The sequence below is a fragment of the Watersipora subatra genome, chromosome 7 (assembly GCF_963576615.1).
Source record: "Watersipora subatra chromosome 7, tzWatSuba1.1, whole genome shotgun sequence".
Taxonomy (NCBI): domain Eukaryota; kingdom Metazoa; phylum Bryozoa; class Gymnolaemata; order Cheilostomatida; family Watersiporidae; genus Watersipora; species Watersipora subatra.
Genome location: NC_088714.1, coordinates 24,937,409 through 24,956,112, shown reverse-complemented (window position 1 = coordinate 24,956,112; position 18,704 = coordinate 24,937,409). Strand labels below are relative to the sequence as shown.

Below are 18,704 nucleotides of genomic sequence, written 5' to 3'. Positions count from 1 at the left end.
ATCGTGGCTTTACGTTTTACCAAGATCAACCCTTAAAAAATTGATTAAAAATTGGTCACAGAGAGTTACTAATTATGTTGCAGAGGCGTGGTAATAATGACATTTGGAAATACTGTGCACCGCACATCTGGTTTTCTGAAGTCTAAAATGGTGTTATATTTAAGGCACTACAAGACCACACAACTCCCACTTACCTTCCACACCAAAGCTTTTCATTTCATCATTGTCCATAAGACCTGCTGCTGTAGGCGTTTTGCATTGCGCATTAGATATAGACTGAGGTCCTTTCTGGAGCAAAGAGGTAGGCAAATGTGTAGCGCGCTGCATAGGTGATGATGAAGCCTGGGGGAGGCGAGTGAGAGGTGTCTGTGAGGGTGGACCGGTTGCACTTCCCTGACGCTTGGGTAGGAGGGATGGAAGACGGGATGGAGACGAGTGGTTCGCAATTGATTTGACCGGCTGTTTACTGGTCGGCTTGGACCCAGTAGATCGACTAGTTGAATAATGTGAGTCGATAGTTAGGTCTGACAAGGACGTGCTCGTAGAAAAGTTATTCGGAGTTCCTGCAACAGGTCAAATACAGCAGATTGGAAGGTTGTAACAACAAAATCTCTTGTTTTCTTCCATTAAAGAGTTACAGATAACTTTACAGATTGTAGTTTCAATAATACTTTTTTGTAATTTCGCCCAAATACCAGTTTTTATCAACATTTTCAAGTCGTGAAAATGGAAAGCAAAATATCGACCGGACACAGCTGCGATGCTATATAATTACATTAGAATTGCTCATTTTGAGAGCTACATAACAGATTTTTTTTAAATTTTCATGTTGGATAATGGAAGAATTTTGGCTAGCACACTGATGTAGACACAAAATTAATGTAGTTCTATAACCACTGCTCATCGCAAAATATGACACAAATCTTTTCAGTATTCGTAGAATCTGTCTCAACCTTGCATTTTTATTATCAGCCAAGTCGAGTAACCATAGTGAGGCAACAAGGAAACTGGATGGGGAAAATGCATTCGAATGGCATCCAACGGAATTGCTTTCGTCTTACGTACAATCATTGGCTAATCATTGACCTTGTATACAGTCCTTACTTTGCCAAAAAAAAATGACCACCTCATGTCACAGCTTGGAGCATGCATTGCGAGTGTTTTTCTCTCCAAAACTGGTTTTTTGTTCTTCAAAGTCACTACCGCAAAACAAAGTACTCTCAATATATTGTTATAGATAGATGTAATTTTAGAATGCTGCCGGTTAGCCTGTAAGTTAATTTACGGAGAAGAGAAAACTGAAAACTTTATGGATACGCTGACATAAAAACAGGTTGATGACAGCGGCTTTATGTATATATGTTCTATGTTTCATCAGTTAGTCAGAAATAGCCGGCTTTATGTATATATGTTCTATGTTTCATCAGTTAGTTAGAAATAGCGGCTTTATGTATATATGTTCTATGTTTCATCAGTTAGTCAGAAATAGCCGGCTTCGTTATTTCTACAAAAAAATAACGATGCCGGTTTTAGTCTTATCTTTACCCATGAAAACAATCAACGGTAACTGTTCTTTTGCAAACATCTCACATGATGAGATGCAGCGTTTGTAGTCGAGTCTTGAGGAAGCTCTAACCTATTGCATTCCGTTAAGATGACATAAATGAGCGCAAAACACTTGAGATCTGATTACAGCTTCACAGTAATCAAACAGGCTATATAGGAATGTCAACGTAGGCATCATTTACTATGAAGTGTGCTCTATAACGCCTGACACGACCTGTTTGTATTATTCTAATCTTATTGTTACAGTGAAGAAGAAGTTTGCACCGCAAGTGAATTTATTCTCTCTCTAGAAACCAATAGCTAGCTTCGCTAGAAGTCGTTTATAGCTGGCACTGCATTGACTTAGCCTAGCTTCAAAACACGTTTGCAAATATTAGTCGGAAGGCACGAGCTTCCTATTGTTTCTTCACTTGACAAACACTTCAATGTCACATATGCTTTCCAAATTAAAGGAAGTTTGGTAATAAAATTTTAGAAATTTAAGAGGAAATAACATTTGCAACATAACGTCATATTCGTCATATTTGCCCTTTGTATATCCCTCTGTGAGACAGTATATTCAAATGCTACCGTCTACATAGTTGTAGCACAGTCAACACAATAAATCGCACCGCACAGGATATGGCTGTTATCATACTACTAAAGTAGCTACAACTAAGAGATGCTACTGGTTTAAATTTTCTTGTTAGAAGTTTGTTAAAAACAAAATAGCAATAAATGCAGTGAACTTTTATAATATCGCACCAGCCTTACTATATAGCTCACAAAGAAAAATAACAATTGTTACTATAATAAGAGCCGTGTCTACTTACCTGTCAGTCCGAAGATACAATTGGAACCGACTTCCACTACAGTTTTAGAGCTGGCTTACAAATTATATAATATTATCTTACTAGGAAAGACTGGATATAAATCATTTTGTCTGTACCATAATTATTAAAATAAAACTCTACATTTTATATGTAGACATTACCGGTGCCATATCACCTTCCACGCCTGAAAAGAATACAATTAGTGAGGTAAAATAGATTTAACGGAAACATTAAAATAACCACTAACCCTCAGTTGCATAGTTTCGTATGGAGTCTGCAGAAGTTTGGAATTTCACATCTGTAGCCCGCAGTTCGTTGCTGGTATACTTGAGAGATGGCTTTTCAGAAGATGGCCCAGCGCCTTTATCTTTTTGCTCTGGTTCCTCAAGCTAACGAAAGACAAAATATAGTGATATTCAAGTGATATTCATATTTACAAAAATTTAACACGCTGCCAAAGAGATAAAAGGTTTTTATTTCACTCTGGCAGAATTTGAGGACTTGATAGAAACCATGCAGTTGGTGACACAGCTTTATAACTTGCTTGAGATACATATATAGAAGGAATAACATTGACAGCACGAGCCAATTCAACTTCCTATTGCAACAGATTTACGGGAATTTTAAATGACTGGCTAAAATTTTGGATTCAAGGCAATTTGTGTTCCAAAGGAACCATGAGAAGAGAAATACCTAATCAGTCATGCATACCTTAAACAGACATTAAAATATATGTAGAGTAAAGCCGGCAAACACAAGTGCATTTTAACGTAATTATCGCTTTTTGTTAGCAAACCTATGGTATGAGGAAATAGAAATTCAAGTTGTGCATTAAATTATGTTGCCAGATGATTATATTGCCAGATAAATGTTATAACTGATCAACAATAACAAATCAACAATTGAATAGATAAACCATCACACATATCGAGAAACCAATATAATAATTTAGACAGCTTCAATGGAATTCCTTCAACAAGAGTAGATAAATCTTCGTAATCACAAATGAGTTGTTCAAAATTGCAAAAGTGATGTGCTCACCTATATAATGTTGGAAAACAATAAGCTAATCTTGGATAAAAATCAGTATGCCAATATATAAAAATAAAGAATGATTTGAAAGTGATTATGGCTATAGTTAGACCAAGTTATCGAGCACAATATGATCTAACTTGTTCTATCGTTCCCAGTGGTTCCAATCACACACCTGAAATAGCTGTTTACTGAGACAACTCGTTTTAGAGAGAGAGTTAGTAAAGACTGTAGAATGTGGGGTAACAAGTGCTTGCATATTTTCAAAAAGCTTTGATAAAACTTTATCCATGCATCAACGTAGCAGCAGGCAGTGCCTGTTGTTTATCGCTAGCCTATGTATCACAATTTCAGTGTCGAATGCGCTGTTCATTTCCTTCATCGCCTACTCAAAAATTTTAATAAATGGAGACTGCGGTGAACATGGAATAGCATAGCTTTTATAGAATAACGCAGCCATAGAAACAATGTTTTTCATTGGAATATAAACCATTCACATGTTCAATGCTAGTTGCGTATAAGACAGCAGAGTAATAATTCTTTTATAAGTCTATGAGTCTAAGTCTATAAGTTATAAGTCTTGAGCACATAACTCTTTTGCTGCAAGAAGCCTTATAACGGCTTGCCTTAGTACCTATGCAATAAAATAGACCACAGATCCACCCACAATTTCGCCACAATAAATTTAGGATATTGGGTTATCATTTAGCTACAAAAACGAAACCAGTTAGTTTTTTTACTCACAATTTACATCATACTATCGCGATTTCCAATTTTTAGTTTACGATGGATGAAAAGAAGAATTGTAAACAGCGACCTAAAGATATTATTGCTTGCAAAATACTTCAACACTAGGCCTCAGATATTTCTAATAAATATATTTTTATATAGGGAATGTGGGTTTGCATTTTGGTTAAACTGCAAAAACAATAGCGCTCTCCTTATGCAACCGGTTTTACTAATCTAAAAAAAATACTAAACTTGGCTTTTGTTTGCCGAATGCATTGATTCTGAGGCCAAGTTTTCTGCTGGTTCTGAAAAACCTTGTATTAGCAGTCTATGACAAAAACTCTAACTTTCACAGCAAAAATACCGAGTGTTTGGCGGCAAATAGCTTGTGGCATAAATTAATTCCGTGAGAAAAGCAAAAAATTCCGTAGCGAAAGAGTTAATACAGCCAAGAACCAAGGGATCGCCTCATCGATTCATGTTTGATTAAACCCTTTCAAATTTTGCCTTAGTCACTACCCATTTTGATTCGCTACGATAGACATGAAATCTTTAGTAATGCACTAATAGCATTATTGCGGTATCCAGCTTATTGTTTGCAGTAAAATTCTAAACTGCAAAAACTGCGCTCGCCGCTAGCGAAATTAATCAATGGGACACCAACAGTGCATCAGTGTTCCAAAAGACTAGTAAAATGCTGAACCTAGTGCCTTCATGATACGTGGCTCTGTCTATATATAGGGAATCATTCTCTCAGAAAAACCACTATCACAAACAATGCAGCTTCTGACAACTCCAGTGGTTTAAAGTACCTCAAAAAATGTCCACGCTTTGTTTTGCATTGAATACAGCCGCTAATAGCTCTGTTGACATCTCTGCCTCAATCCACGGAGAAATTTAATGACAGGTATGGATACGTACATGCGCAAACAATCACTGGATAAATGATACAACAAAGGTATCCACGAATATCAAATTTTCGAGATGACCCAAATCCTGATAAGTACCAAAAGGTTTTTTTGCTGAAACCTTAACCGGAGTAATGTAGAAGATAGACCTAATTCAAATAACATTCCTAAGTTCACACCGAGTTCATGAGGTATTATTTGATACTATGGGCTGTAATCTAATGCCACAATGATGGAAAACTTTTGCATTTTCTCAGAAAACCTGACTGTCAGCTGGAAATGATTAAATAAAGCCTTAGCTTACAATTCTGTGAAACAGACTTGACAAAAACTATGAGCTCCCTTAAAATAGAGCAATATAATGCATTTCCACTCTTCAAATGGGTTTGGAGTTGCTTCCACTTCAAATCATAGAAATAGTAAAATCAATGCCCCTTTGCTTTGCTAAATTTTCGTGAAGCCATTCGCTGTGAGAGTGCTTCAACATCAAAGAAACGTTCACTGCTGATGGATCTGAATCGGTAATACTAAGATCTCCCAAATGGAAATAAAAAACTATGCACGCTTCAGATACAAAAACGTTCTTCTGTTACTCACTACTGTTTCTGTATGACTTTTTGCTTTCACATTAACACTTACACACCAAGGATGGGCTGCTTTTACGCGGATGACAAAAAAATATCTTTTTTAATATCCACAATTGGAAAAGTGACCTTGACCTGAATGCATGTCAACCTTTAACAAGTTTTGTTGCGAGGGATACATCGAGAACCTTGAAAAAATCTATAGTGCAACTTCGAAGCGTTGATACGGAATGATAGCAATTTGTTTGCGATGGAAAACTCCAAACTCATTCGAAAAGTGGAAGCGCAGTGATATTGAGCTCCAAAACTGATCCTCTATGTTCCTAACTCTATGGACCACAGCACTTATATAGGTATATAAAACTGATCATCTATGTTCCTAACTCTATGGATCACAGCACTTATATAGGTCCTGATAAGCTCATTCAATGTCAAATGCATAATTTTGAGCTCCTAATATATTGATTTATAAATGTTACGGCCTTGATTGGAAAGTGTTTTAAAACAATGGTTAGTGCGGCTATCAATTCTATATAGCGAAGATTTTTGAAAATTTTTCCCCACAAAAGTGCTAATACGTTAAAAGATAAGCAAGTAATCTAAACCCATACTTTTAACATTAGAAAGCTGTACAACGGTAAATTTTACATAACAGTTTTGATCTTTTAAAACACTAATCTAGGTAAAAATGTCAGTCATGAGAAAACAACTCTTGCAACAGTGAAAATGGCTACTAAAGTACTAATCACTCATAAACTGGTTAGAAAGAATGTACTATTGGAAAAAATGGTGGTCCCTGAAGCTGTCGCAATGTAGTAAACACCTTGCATAAACACTTGGGAATTACCCATGAAAATCCGTCAAAAACGTATAAAATTTGAACATTATGCCGCATCCTTATAATTTTTTCTGTAACCAAATGAGAAGAGCTAAGGCAAAAAAGCATAGATAAGGGCAGATAAGAGAAATCGGATACCACAAGGCTAATTCAATTGAGTTGCAGGTGTCAAATATACAATGACAAGGCGTAACACATAGTTGCGTCATAAGAAAGTTAAAAACACACGATAAGGAAATGATGCAATGATCGAAATGCAGGAAACTTGGTAATAATAAGCTCATAATAGTCCAAGTAGTTATGCGCTCTCCACAGGACAGTTATTTCTCTAACTAAACATACATTCAAGCAAACATTCCATATTTTGTGTAGAAGTTCACGCCTGGCCTTTTTCATCGCTGTGGAAAAACCTATGACAGCTAGTAACATCATGCGATGAGACAAGATAAGCTGATAGAATTGAAAGGGCTAAACAATTCTAGACAATGAAGGCCTTGTAGATGAGAAATAATTTTTTCTATAAAAAAAATGTGCCAAATGATGTTGCTATCTCGCTGCCGTTGCTGTCATTGATATTGGCTGTTGCGTTGAAGATGCAGCATTACGTGTCTCTGTCAGACTATTGGCAACTATAGCTAGTCTATTCACACTTTCGTTTGATCTTAGAGTTTCAACTACCATCAAGTTTGTCAATTTTATTCTTGAAAAATTCTGGCAGACAGATTACCTCAAACATGAAAAACAATTGCAAATGATAGAAAAATACATTTGCACTTTCTGATGAACTCTACAAACAAATTTGCGCAAGTTTATTAAATTACTTTAGTGGCATTTGAAGTAAGTCACTCAAGTTCATATTTAAAAAAAAGAAAGACCGAAGACTTTATCAAATTACTGCTAGGAATCAAGCAGATGAAAGCCTAATTAATGAATTCCCTCAGTTGGGGTTGGCACATTCCGTAAATTGCTCTATATGATACAGATGGCCAGCTTTAGACTTCACCCTACAACGGGACCCATATTCCAGCATATCATTAGCGAAATGCAGCTGGCTACCGTGCCAGAATGACAGTCTCCATTGAACTGAGACAATTAAGTAGATAAGTGTCAGCAAGCATCAAGCAGTTTCCGCTGAAGCCCTGGCATGACGGTAGAATAAACTAAAACAACCTGTCAGCATAGTATGCCAGCCTACCTGCGATAGTTTGCACGACTTCTTTGGTATGGCCGAAAAAATAGCATTGCTGAGGAGATTATCGCCGTCGCTGTCACTACTGGTATCGCTGGCTGACAGAGCACCCGCACACGCCTGTTGTTTTGTGGCCTCTTTGACAACAACTTCCGACGGCTTTGCTTCAGTCTCGCCATCTGCATTTAGAAAATTTAAAATGCTAAACAATGACAGACCGCTTCTACTTAATCAAAAACTTGGTAGATATATTACAGATTCCCACTGTAACCAACTTTTTTCAATGTCATACATAAAATTAATAAAACAAAACTGCTCATTATGGCTTGTAAGAAATACTTCAGCCAACATCATCAAAATAAATTGCGCATTTCTTACACTAGGGGAGAACTCCTTGTGTTTGTACACATATTTCTGAAGTATTAAATGGAAAACAATTGGAAAGTAAAAGGTGTATGAAATGATGTTTACTTAGAATTGACAATTCAACCCAAGAATATTTAGTCTAATCTTAAACAAAAGATAATAGTTTATTTACATATTTATTCATACTATGTACAAAAATGATGTTCGGTTTGCTCTAAATACAAATACAGATTTAGATGCTGAGATTACATGGACAACCAACTCAAAAACACATTCTCTGCACATAGAAAAATGCGCTGTAAAAATATACAAATATGACAAATGGAGATCAGCACACGTTTAAAAAAATAACAATGTTCAGAATTGCAGTTACCCTGTAAATGCATGATCGCTTAAATTTCAGAAGAAATGGTGACAGCGTTCATTTTGCACAATGCTGTACCTCATACATACATGTATGTCAACACGCTGCCAAAGACAACTGAAAGAACGATGTGATTAGAACAAATAGAAAAGGAAAGCGGAGCAAAAAAGATAAACTTTCCCCAAAGTACAGTGCCACCCGCTTTAGGATATATTGTTATTGGATAGAAATTGATATTTCCTTATATCACAACAGGAGTGTTGAAACTGAATGAGGCATGATTTAAACCCACCTTTTAAATTTCATTACCTGAATAGTTTATGCGGAAAACGTTTGACACCTAAGCTATGTCACACAGCTATGTACAAATATATTGGATTAAAATGCTAATGAAAGCAAATGGCTGGCAATGAAATTGAATACACAATGTACGCTGCCAATTTCGCTACGTATGTTATGCAAGCGAAAGCGGCTAATCATTGCGCAGTGTTAATGCAATTGAATTGTCATAAATCTAAGCTGACTGAGAGAAGTTGTGCCACAGACCAACGGAAGCATCGACATAATCAGCTGATTGTGTCAAAGCCACACGATACTTTACGCAAAGCTTTAGGTAAAGGTAGCGTTAAGAAGGCAAACTGTGGAACATGAATGTTACAACAGAGAATGACTATCAACTCGGTTGTTCAGGTACCGAGCCACTCTCTGCATATGTACACTTCACACTCTCTACACTCTCTATCACAATGTTTACATGATGTCGCTAATCCGCAAGTTTGCGTTCTCCCAAGATGAAAACGGCATAAATCCGCAAGTCAAGCAGGTTTTGCTACTCATCAATTTTAATCGAATGTTTCATGTTTGCCAAAGATGACAACGACTCTGGCGAATGATGCGCAAAAAAATGCCGTACAAGCTAGTATATTATGCATATTATTCTTTGCATAGTATTATGTCAAAAAATTCATCTTTTCTACTAATGCAGGCAATGTTAAGCCAGTGTATTGTACTCGTACAGTATGTTGTCATGGTTTGATTAATCCGAAAGCTTTTGTCAGCCACATATTGAAAATGGTGGGAACCTGCAAGTCAAGCGCGTTTTGTTACTCAAAATTTTTTATCGAATGTTTCATGTTTGTGAAAGATGGAAACGACTCTGGCAGATGATCCGCAAGAAAATGCCGTGCAAGCTATTCCATTTTCAACATTTCCCTCACTTCGGTCATTGCCATTTCAATTTGACGAGACGGGAGTGGGCCGCTATGACCTCTGACGTAGAATTCCTTATCTTTTTTTTACAAAGCGCTGACTTTAATGCGCAACAAGTGAATGTCCGTTGAAACACTTATCGCGTGGTAACAGAATGTGCGCACAACTCCAAATTTGCATCATCTTCGTACGATGGAAACGGTGTATATTAGCTGCTGAACAATTCCTGACACGTTTACCAGAACTAACAGCCAACAAATGATCCAGGAATTATACTGGAATAGCTTGCAAACTGTCCAATTGTTGAGCAAACTGCCCTCGGATAGAATGCAAATTGTATAAAATATGATGACAGCGGGCATGCATTTACAATCTGCCGCAAAGTTAGCCGAATTTGCATATCCTAACCAGGCAGCTGGGATTCATGTGTACATTTTTTTTCACTTTCCAATTAATCTAATAAGTAAGGCAAGGGAGGTTTTTGGCAAAAGTATTTTTATTATATAAACATTGCTGCAGTATCTAAAATGACAGTTAAGTTTGGCAACAAATCTACAAAGCATCTCGATAACTTGGCCAATTGTGACGAAGCCAGCGAGACCCTGAAATTTTTCAAAAGACCTTGCTTGGGTCGGCCCAAGGTCTACAATACATTTGTGTATCTATAAACTACTGCAAAAAATAGCCAAACTGGTGGAAATACTTCAGAGCAGAAAAACTGCCTAAATATAGCTTTAAATACCAGAATCCAGACCAAAAAGCTATAAATATTTTGATACAAGCAGCAACAGCAATACAATAACTAATATAAAATTTTATGAATTTAAATTTAAAATTATTATCATTATTCTATTTAAAACTGCTCTTAGCATTAAGTTGCAGTATTGTATTTATATGGTTGTTGCTACCTAACAACTACCTTCGTAATAGTTACAAAATTACTTTTTTATTCAAAACGTTGTTTCTTATTCATATTAAACTTTATATACAGCAATTCCTCAAGTTTGGCGGTTAATAGGGACCAGCCCCCTGCCAAAAGTAAAAATCCACCAAACTGAGAGTAACAAACTCGTATCTGATAAAGTCACGGTTTCATTAATCGTAAGCAATTTCTTCTTTTTCCAAGTTCAAGGATTGAGGGCGGTTAAGCGACCTAATGAAGGGTGTCACACATGCTTTACACTTTTACACGTCACAAGATATAACAGGAGAAATAGTGAACTGTGGCAGCTACTAGTGCAATGATGATCGCGATGGGATCTTACTGGGTCAGAGTATCAGAGAGATTTATATATTCTATGTATTTTAGTTTTATATTTATTTTCTTTAACTTTTAATGAATATTTTTTACCTCGCAAAGTACTGAAGTCTAAAACCTGAACTGCCAAGTAGCGAAGGATTACTATGAAACGTTTCAAGTGTTTGTCACAGTTTGTTTGTTTTAAAGGTTTACAACTTTATATTTTATTATTATTATTAGGATCAATACTTGCAAAAATGAACAGTTTACAGTGGTTCGGGAACACAGATGAAACTACTCAAAACGGTTTCAAACTATTATTGACACGCAATTATGTCAATATTGAATGTAATATATACGACATATATATGTAATATATACGACATATATATGTAATATATGCGACATATATATGTAGTATATACGACATATATATGTAATATATACGACATATATATGTAATATATACGACATACATTGTCAAGTATTGGAACTCACATGTTTATAGCATGGATGAAATGAACAGTGAAACTGAACACAGTTTCAAGGACTGGGATGACTAATGAGTCCAAACTGAGATGTGAACCAAAGAATCAGTAAGTCTATGTACGGTTTTGATATGGACTACATAAATCTATATTTAGACCTGACGGATGTGATTAAGTTATCAAAATCCGGTAAATGTCTTGAAGCCAACAGCTAAACAGTAGGCCTATGCAATTTTAAGAAATCAATTCAACAACTAAGAGACAATTAAGTCATAAAAAATGAGCTGAAATAATTCATCCGGTCATAAATATTAAAAAGATTTGTGAATCACATTCGTGCATCTACATGACGCTGCCTAACTACACTGTCCAAGAAATAACGAGTGTGGAAGGATATAAAAATAGAGATATTCTCGATGAGGAATGGCTCCATAAGAGGTAAACAATACTCATCTATCTTGAGAACAGGTAAACAGGGAGTGGAAAGGTACCGCTAACTTATGTCAATAAACAGCCGTATCATAAAAAAGCAAACTGTCACAATTGCGATTTAATAATAAACAAGGTACCAGGTACACATATCCTTGCCAACTAAATACGATTGCAAAATTAATAATAAAGCGGGAGCTGTTAGCATAACATCGAATATCATTGATTACGACATGTGCTTGACAAGGTTTGGTCAACAGGTGCTACTAGAACTCTGCACTTGATAGAACCAATCTACCATCACCGTAAAATGCACTGGGCAAATCTATAAGCATTGCAGAAATGCTTGAATGGCCTGCAGGCTTTGCAGCCATAAATACACTGTAGATTAGAAGTTATGCACGCCTGACTTCATACTGCTATAGCTATCTCTACCTGATTTATCTAGCTCATTGAGCTCGTCGTCGATGACACTGAGGTCGCTGAGAGAGGTCGCTGTAGATTTGTTGTAGGGAGTGTCCTCAGTGCAATACGCCATCACTGTTTCCTCAGCAAAATGATCATCATCAGGAGTAGGTGAATTGGCTGACACTATTGGTGGGGCTTGCCTTTGCTGCAAATCAACGACGGTAAGGTTAGGGCAGTGGCAAACACTCTCATATAACCCGTTACAACATGCCACTATTGACAGCTCTGATAGTAAAGCATCTCTACACATTTTACAGATTTGTGTAAAATGTTTACAGTACAGGAGAAACGTGTTATGAGATGTTCACTTGTGAGAGGACAACTCCTTGTCAATATAGAATACTTTGTGACACAGTATAGTATGTTGGACAATATTATCAAGCACATCAAAAGAACCGACTGCGCAAGTTGTTCTGGCTTCCTCAGATTCATGTAGAAGATATATTCAAACAACCTTAGCTAGTTGAGTTGATTTGAGGATTCTCTTAGACGGCATCCTCAGCTTGCTGCCAAAGGTGGTTTTGCTGCGGGGTACTCCCTTGCTGACTTGACGACTGGCAGCTGCTGTTACCTGACTGTCTGACGAGCTTTTGGGCAGCTTCCCTCTATTACTAGGTAGTGGCAAGGCAGAGCTGATGCATTGCTGTAAACAAATTGTAAAGGTAGGTTTAGAAGTGTGATATTGGCCTCTGCAGTTAGCTTGGACACGCATATGCTACCGGTTGAGGCCCCAGCATCACACAATAAACCAGTGGAGAAAAAAGAGAATTATGTATGATATATTTAAACAGACACTGAGATTTGATTGAACGCAAATGACAATTACCGTTGTTTCGAGAACTAAAAGAAAAATATTTTCTGGTACGCTCTTGGAGGTACATTTGCTGAAGACTGCATGTCAGGCTTCAGTTCTAATTATAATAAAGATCAGATTTTCGACAAGCAAAAACGTAGCGCAAATCTTTATCTCTGTTATTGGAACGGAAGACAAACAAGATATATCGGTCCGCAATGCCTCACCTTCATAATAGAATCACTCTAAGCCAAAATTTAAAATTTACTAGTGGATAATGCAAGATTTTCCTAATTAGTGGAACGACGAGAGATCCGCCAGCTGATACAGCTTGGCGTGTTTTTTTTGTAAAAACATTGTATATGGTTTGTCTGTGGCAGATCATAACCATAAATGAATCCTTTATGATCCACCGAAGAAACAATAAACGACGGCACAAACAGTCACTGCGCCGAGTACAAAAATATAGAGTTGCACCATCTAGTGATAGAAAGAGATGGTATGGAAAGTGTGCTAATAACAAACTAACTAGCACATATAAAAACAGTCATGGTCACCAACAGCTATGCAAAGGTGGCTATTATTGGATATTTGAAAAGTGAGCTGTGCAAAGAAGAGAAAAACTGCAACTTGAGACGAGTCAACTAAGAATTGGTAAGAAAGTGGATGTTGCAAAAAAGAGTTGAGAAATGGGTGAGATGGTTTCAAGCGAAATGCGTTGGAAAAGAAAAGAGAAAGTGATAGACAAAACCAAGGTGAAAACAGGGATAAGCTACACAAGCGATGAGTGAGTGGTGGAAGTTTAACAGAAATAGAGAGAGAAGAGCGAGGATAAGGGAAGAGCTGAGATACCATTAAACTCTTCAAAATACTGAGTCAGCCACTAGTACAACTCTTGAACTTTTGAACTCCGACACAGAGTTGTACCCCAAATACACCCCAAAAAGACAATGATGGCAGTAAACAAGGCAATAGATATTCAGCCCTTTCACACCTAGTCGACTCTTAACTGTACAAGTAATGAATATATTACCAAAACAAACTTAGAAAACTGTAACATGGTCTACAGTTATAGATTGTTCCTAAGGCTTCAACTATAACTTAACATCGTTCTTAGGGTTTTAACTGTAATTGTGCTTTTTTAAGACTAACTGTAACTAATTTGTAAATTAGTTCTTTATTTGTCATCAATTTTAAGGCCTTAGCTGTGACTTAATCTTTGCTTTAGCTTTACGGTTTAACTGTAATTCTCATCACATGCGAACTTCTTTTATAAAATTATTTTCAATCGTCATGGGGACTAGAACTAGCCAATATTAGATACAAACCTGCAGCATGAGATCATCTCCATCAGAAGATGAATCGGAATCATTCATGCTTTCACTCACTGTCCGTGACCTCTCCATGACTTTTGCTGGTGCACCATCAGCAGCTTGATTAGTGCTGCTGGCAGCGGATGCACATGCTGTGGTGTCAGATTGTTCTTTCTTTTTCACACCTAACGAGGCTGGCTTAGGAGGTAAGGGTGGAGGCTCCTCATTCGATCCGTCATTTACCACTTCAGCGGCAGGTTTCACCTTCATCGAAAGGTCTGCGAAAGAACAGAGAGTTAGATAACACATTATATCTCGGCCCCCTTCCATGATCACTTAAGTCTGCTCTTAATGTTATTGTTGTATGAAACCACCACTTTGTCTATGATACCTGCACATGAGTGTGTATTAGTAATGAAAGTCATACGTTTGAAAACAATCTTTAGCGATACTCACTCTAGTTTTTTTAAACTCGATATGTACATTAATAACGATGGACACTCAAGTAACTTTCCCGATGCAAAAGTGCAATTGAGACTAACAAATTCCTCCAATGAAATCTCAGTCACATAAAAAGGTGATGAAGAAGCACTCACAACTTACAAATGTTACCTGCTACATTAAAATGATGTATCAAAGTCATTGGTACCCTGTCTAGCGAGGTCCTTAAGCTAACGTTGAACACTCTTTTATCCTCGCTATAACAGCCTTGTGCAACATGAGTAACCAGCTCTCGAGGTTTCACAAGATTTCTGAAAGGCTCAATAACCATTTTTACACGAAGGACTGTAGAGACAAAGAACTAGCATCTTCTAATTTTTTGTCAAGTGATGGTAGGCCTACGCCTAAATAAGAGTCTACTAAAGGTCAGCTCACCCAGATTTACACTAACTTACTGTCAAAATCTGTCTATTGACCTACAATTTTTCTGCCCAGTGTGCTCAATGCCTAAGCCTTGCATTTTTCTATCCTAAACCTGATAAATTGGCAAAGAATTCTGTAGCCTCAAAACTGAAAACCTAAACAAGTGACTTATTATTCCCGACTGTAATTCCACCATGGCACCTAGAGCTCAAGCTTGAATCTTTAAGATTATATGATTTGACTTCCAACGGAGTCTTAAGTTGGTGCGATAAGAAAGCAGAGCTTTGTATAAACAATATGAACCAAACGCATACCAAGAGGCTTCAGTGAACTGCTCATTGCTGCCGCTGTTCCTATCGACTCCTTGCTCATGGATGAACGTAACATAGTGAGAGTAGACAAGGGTACCTCGGGCTCATCCAAGAAAGTAAGGGCACTCAGACTACTGCGTGTAGAGTTTGGACCAGGTGTACCTAAACATACAAAGTTTCCTAAGCAGATGATAGCAACTGATACACTGAACAATACAGAGTGGCTGAGCATGTGGTACAGTGAGCAGGTAATTGCAAAGCCTGATACTACAACGGGCCAATGTTGTTTAGGCATGCTGTTTATAATGGTTCCCTGGAACAGCTAAATATTATCAAATAGTGCAAGCATTATAAGACACATTTTTAGGAAGCTAATCTTCATATTGACCACATGAGCAGTTATCTTTTCAAACGCACAAGGCAAGTTAAGATAACTCCAAATATGATGTAAAAGTGATAAAAGGGTATTGTAACTAATACAGTTGGGTCATTTTTACAATAAGGATCCTGTATCTAACAGTTTGGGTAAATCTAGATCAATTGTTAGAAATCTATAGCCCTTCAAATGTTAACCATAACAGCCTTGCATGCCTTCGTAACGGAAGGGATTGGCCAACACTTATTATAAATCAAGGAATACTGAAACACGAGCTAAGAGTTGCTGTAAAAGGGAGCAAACACACCATTATTAGTAAAAGGGTACTTCGGCCTTCACCCAAACATTATATAGCAAAAATAAATTGTTCACCGTTTATGACAAGGCCTTTTGTTATACCAAATGCTTATTCCTACCTAGTCAAAAAATACTTTTTAATGTTAGTATTATTTATATGTCAAAATCTTTAGTCAAAACTGTAGTTATCTTTTATCATTATAGTTCATACTATTTGATTTGCAGATGTTAGGAAAGCAAGTCACGGATTGAGTACCTCATCTGGATTTCTTGGCTTTTTACATGACGATCAAGGAGTTGTTTACTCAAGACAACTCCTCAAAAGATCTCATTTTAAAGGTGAACGTGCACAAAATTTTTAGTAAATTCTACCTGAAAGTACCAGTATTTTTCTATTATTTGTGAATGTTTTTGATGTTGGAGGTGATCTGATTGCCAGGATGTTTCAAGATTAAAATTTATAAAACTTGATCGCGATTAAAATGCTCAGATTAAGCGAAAGTGTGATTATGACGTCTTGAGTTGCAAAGAGACCGACAGAATAGAGACGCCTCACGCTTCAACTTGACCGCAATAGCCAATATCAGCTATCACAATGATAACAACTAGTCACGTCATTTTGCACGTCTTTTTTTTCTAAGCCTTTTAATCACTATCAAGTTCTATTGATTTTAATCTTGAAACATCCTGCCAATCATATCACCTCAAAGATAAAAACGATCGCAAATAATAGAAAAGCACCGATACTTTCTGATAAAATAAATGAAAGTGTTGTGTAGGTTCCTCTTTAATACTTAAATACCTTTTCAGAAGTATGTGACCAGCACTTTACTATAATCTATATACATATAGTATATATCTATATAGTATATATAGATACTTTACTATAGTAGAAGATATAATACACAGAAGAATTAAGTCTACGGAAAGGCTTTCAAATTGGTTGTTAAGTTACTAGCGGGTCATTCTGTGACCAACCTTCTACAGCGTATGTCCTCACGGTATCTGACAGGAACTGGTCTACTTTACTGTTAGCTGAAAGCGAAGCCTTCTGAATAGAATGCATAGATGAAGAAGACACAGGTGCTATCACGGGAGCGGTTGACCGCAATATTCCAGGTCTTTTCATTTCAGGAGCCCCCTTAGCTACCTCAGACAGATTTGATGGCTCGGACAAAGATTTCGGTTGAGCTGAACTGTTTCCTGTCACTGTCAGATCACTATTTGCGAATTGTTGGCGAGTTCTGTCTAGCTGTGAGGTATTATGGATTAGGCGCGCAGGAGCTTGTAAAGCTTCTGCATTCTGTACCAAGGCGTCGGTACGAGTCATCAGACTTTCTGTGACCATTTGTTTTGGTATGTGTTGAGGTAGGTTTGGCGTGTGCTGTGTTCCATATTGGGCCTGCTGAAACTGTGGGTGGGCAGAGACTTGATGAGTGGGCTGACAATACTGATCAAGCAGATGCTGAGCGTAGTTGTTGGTGAGTTCATTGCTGACTTCAGGACCTTGGAGACTGGCCAAGCCTGATAGACTGCCAAACATTCCTGACAGTCCAAGGAGGCTAGCTAAGTTTTGTGAGGCCGGATCAGGTGGTGGCTGGGAGTACTGCGTCGAGCTTAACTGTTCAGTCGGAACCAAAGGAGGTGTTTGCGCATCCTTTCTTAGCTCTGTACGCTCTTTGATCTTCCGTCTAGTAGTCGGACTATGCTGAGTAGTGCCACCCGGGGAGTCGGGGAGATCACTCGGTGATACAACTTGAGAGGCTCTCCTAAACAAACCAAAAGAATATGATGCTCAAATCATTAGATCAAAAATAATAAAAACACTAAATAATGAACCACAAGCGCATCAAGGGAAGATAAATACTAAATAGATGAAGCATGAAAGGGGGAACGCAAAGGCAAGTAAGCAGCTCACCTGCTGTAGTCTGAGAACACCGAACTGTGAATAGATTGTTGATCGCAACTGGAAAGAGATGCGAGAGAGCTGGCCCTGCTGAACATCATTGGGGTTTCCTGGACATGGGCGTGTTCATCAAAGGAGACAGACTGCGAAGAGCAAATATATTTATTAGCTTTAGATGTATGATCAGGGGCAGAGAAGGTATCAAAACTGCACTAATCAAGAGCAAACACAGCTATAAGAAGTAGCTACAATCACCTTTTGCTCAAGGGGAGTTTTTAGAAGAGGAGCTTTGGCATGCGATGAAGGACTTAGGACTTCATCTTCATGTATTCTCTCCAGCCCACCCTGTGTGGGTAGAGCTAGAGGTGCGGGAACACTCTCTCGAGACATCCCATTGGTTGAAGTACCTTTTGCGTCGATAGCACTGCAATGAAACAAAAGGATTATTGCTAGAGAATGTGACAGCTATTGTCAGAAAGCACCTGCATCATCTTTTCACTTTAGAAAACAATCATATTATGAAACTTCCTAGCAAGGGTTGGTCAAACAATTGCAGTCAAGCGTAAATAGTAATGATACTAAATACAGTTAATAACACTCACTATTTAATAATACTTAATAT

General features: G+C 37.5%; 1 protein-coding gene across 1 annotated transcript in view; it reads right to left on the bottom strand.

Moving 5' to 3' along the window:
- The window catches only part of LOC137400580 (serine-rich adhesin for platelets-like), a 56,495-nt gene that overhangs the window by 29,137 nt on the left and 8,654 nt on the right, over positions 1–18,704 (bottom strand). Inside the window, exons 8-17 of the mRNA XM_068086910.1 lie at positions 18,338–18,506; positions 18,095–18,225; positions 17,155–17,945; positions 15,507–15,665; positions 14,344–14,606; positions 12,677–12,865; positions 12,190–12,367; positions 7,665–7,837; positions 2,626–2,767; positions 195–563 (exon numbers count right to left, since the gene is read on the bottom strand). Of these exons, the coding sequence (XP_067943011.1) occupies positions 195–563; positions 2,626–2,767; positions 7,665–7,837; positions 12,190–12,367; positions 12,677–12,865; positions 14,344–14,606; positions 15,507–15,665; positions 17,155–17,945; positions 18,095–18,225; positions 18,338–18,506 (2,564 nt within the window). The remainder of the gene's footprint in view (positions 1–194; positions 564–2,625; positions 2,768–7,664; positions 7,838–12,189; positions 12,368–12,676; positions 12,866–14,343; positions 14,607–15,506; positions 15,666–17,154; positions 17,946–18,094; positions 18,226–18,337; positions 18,507–18,704) is intronic.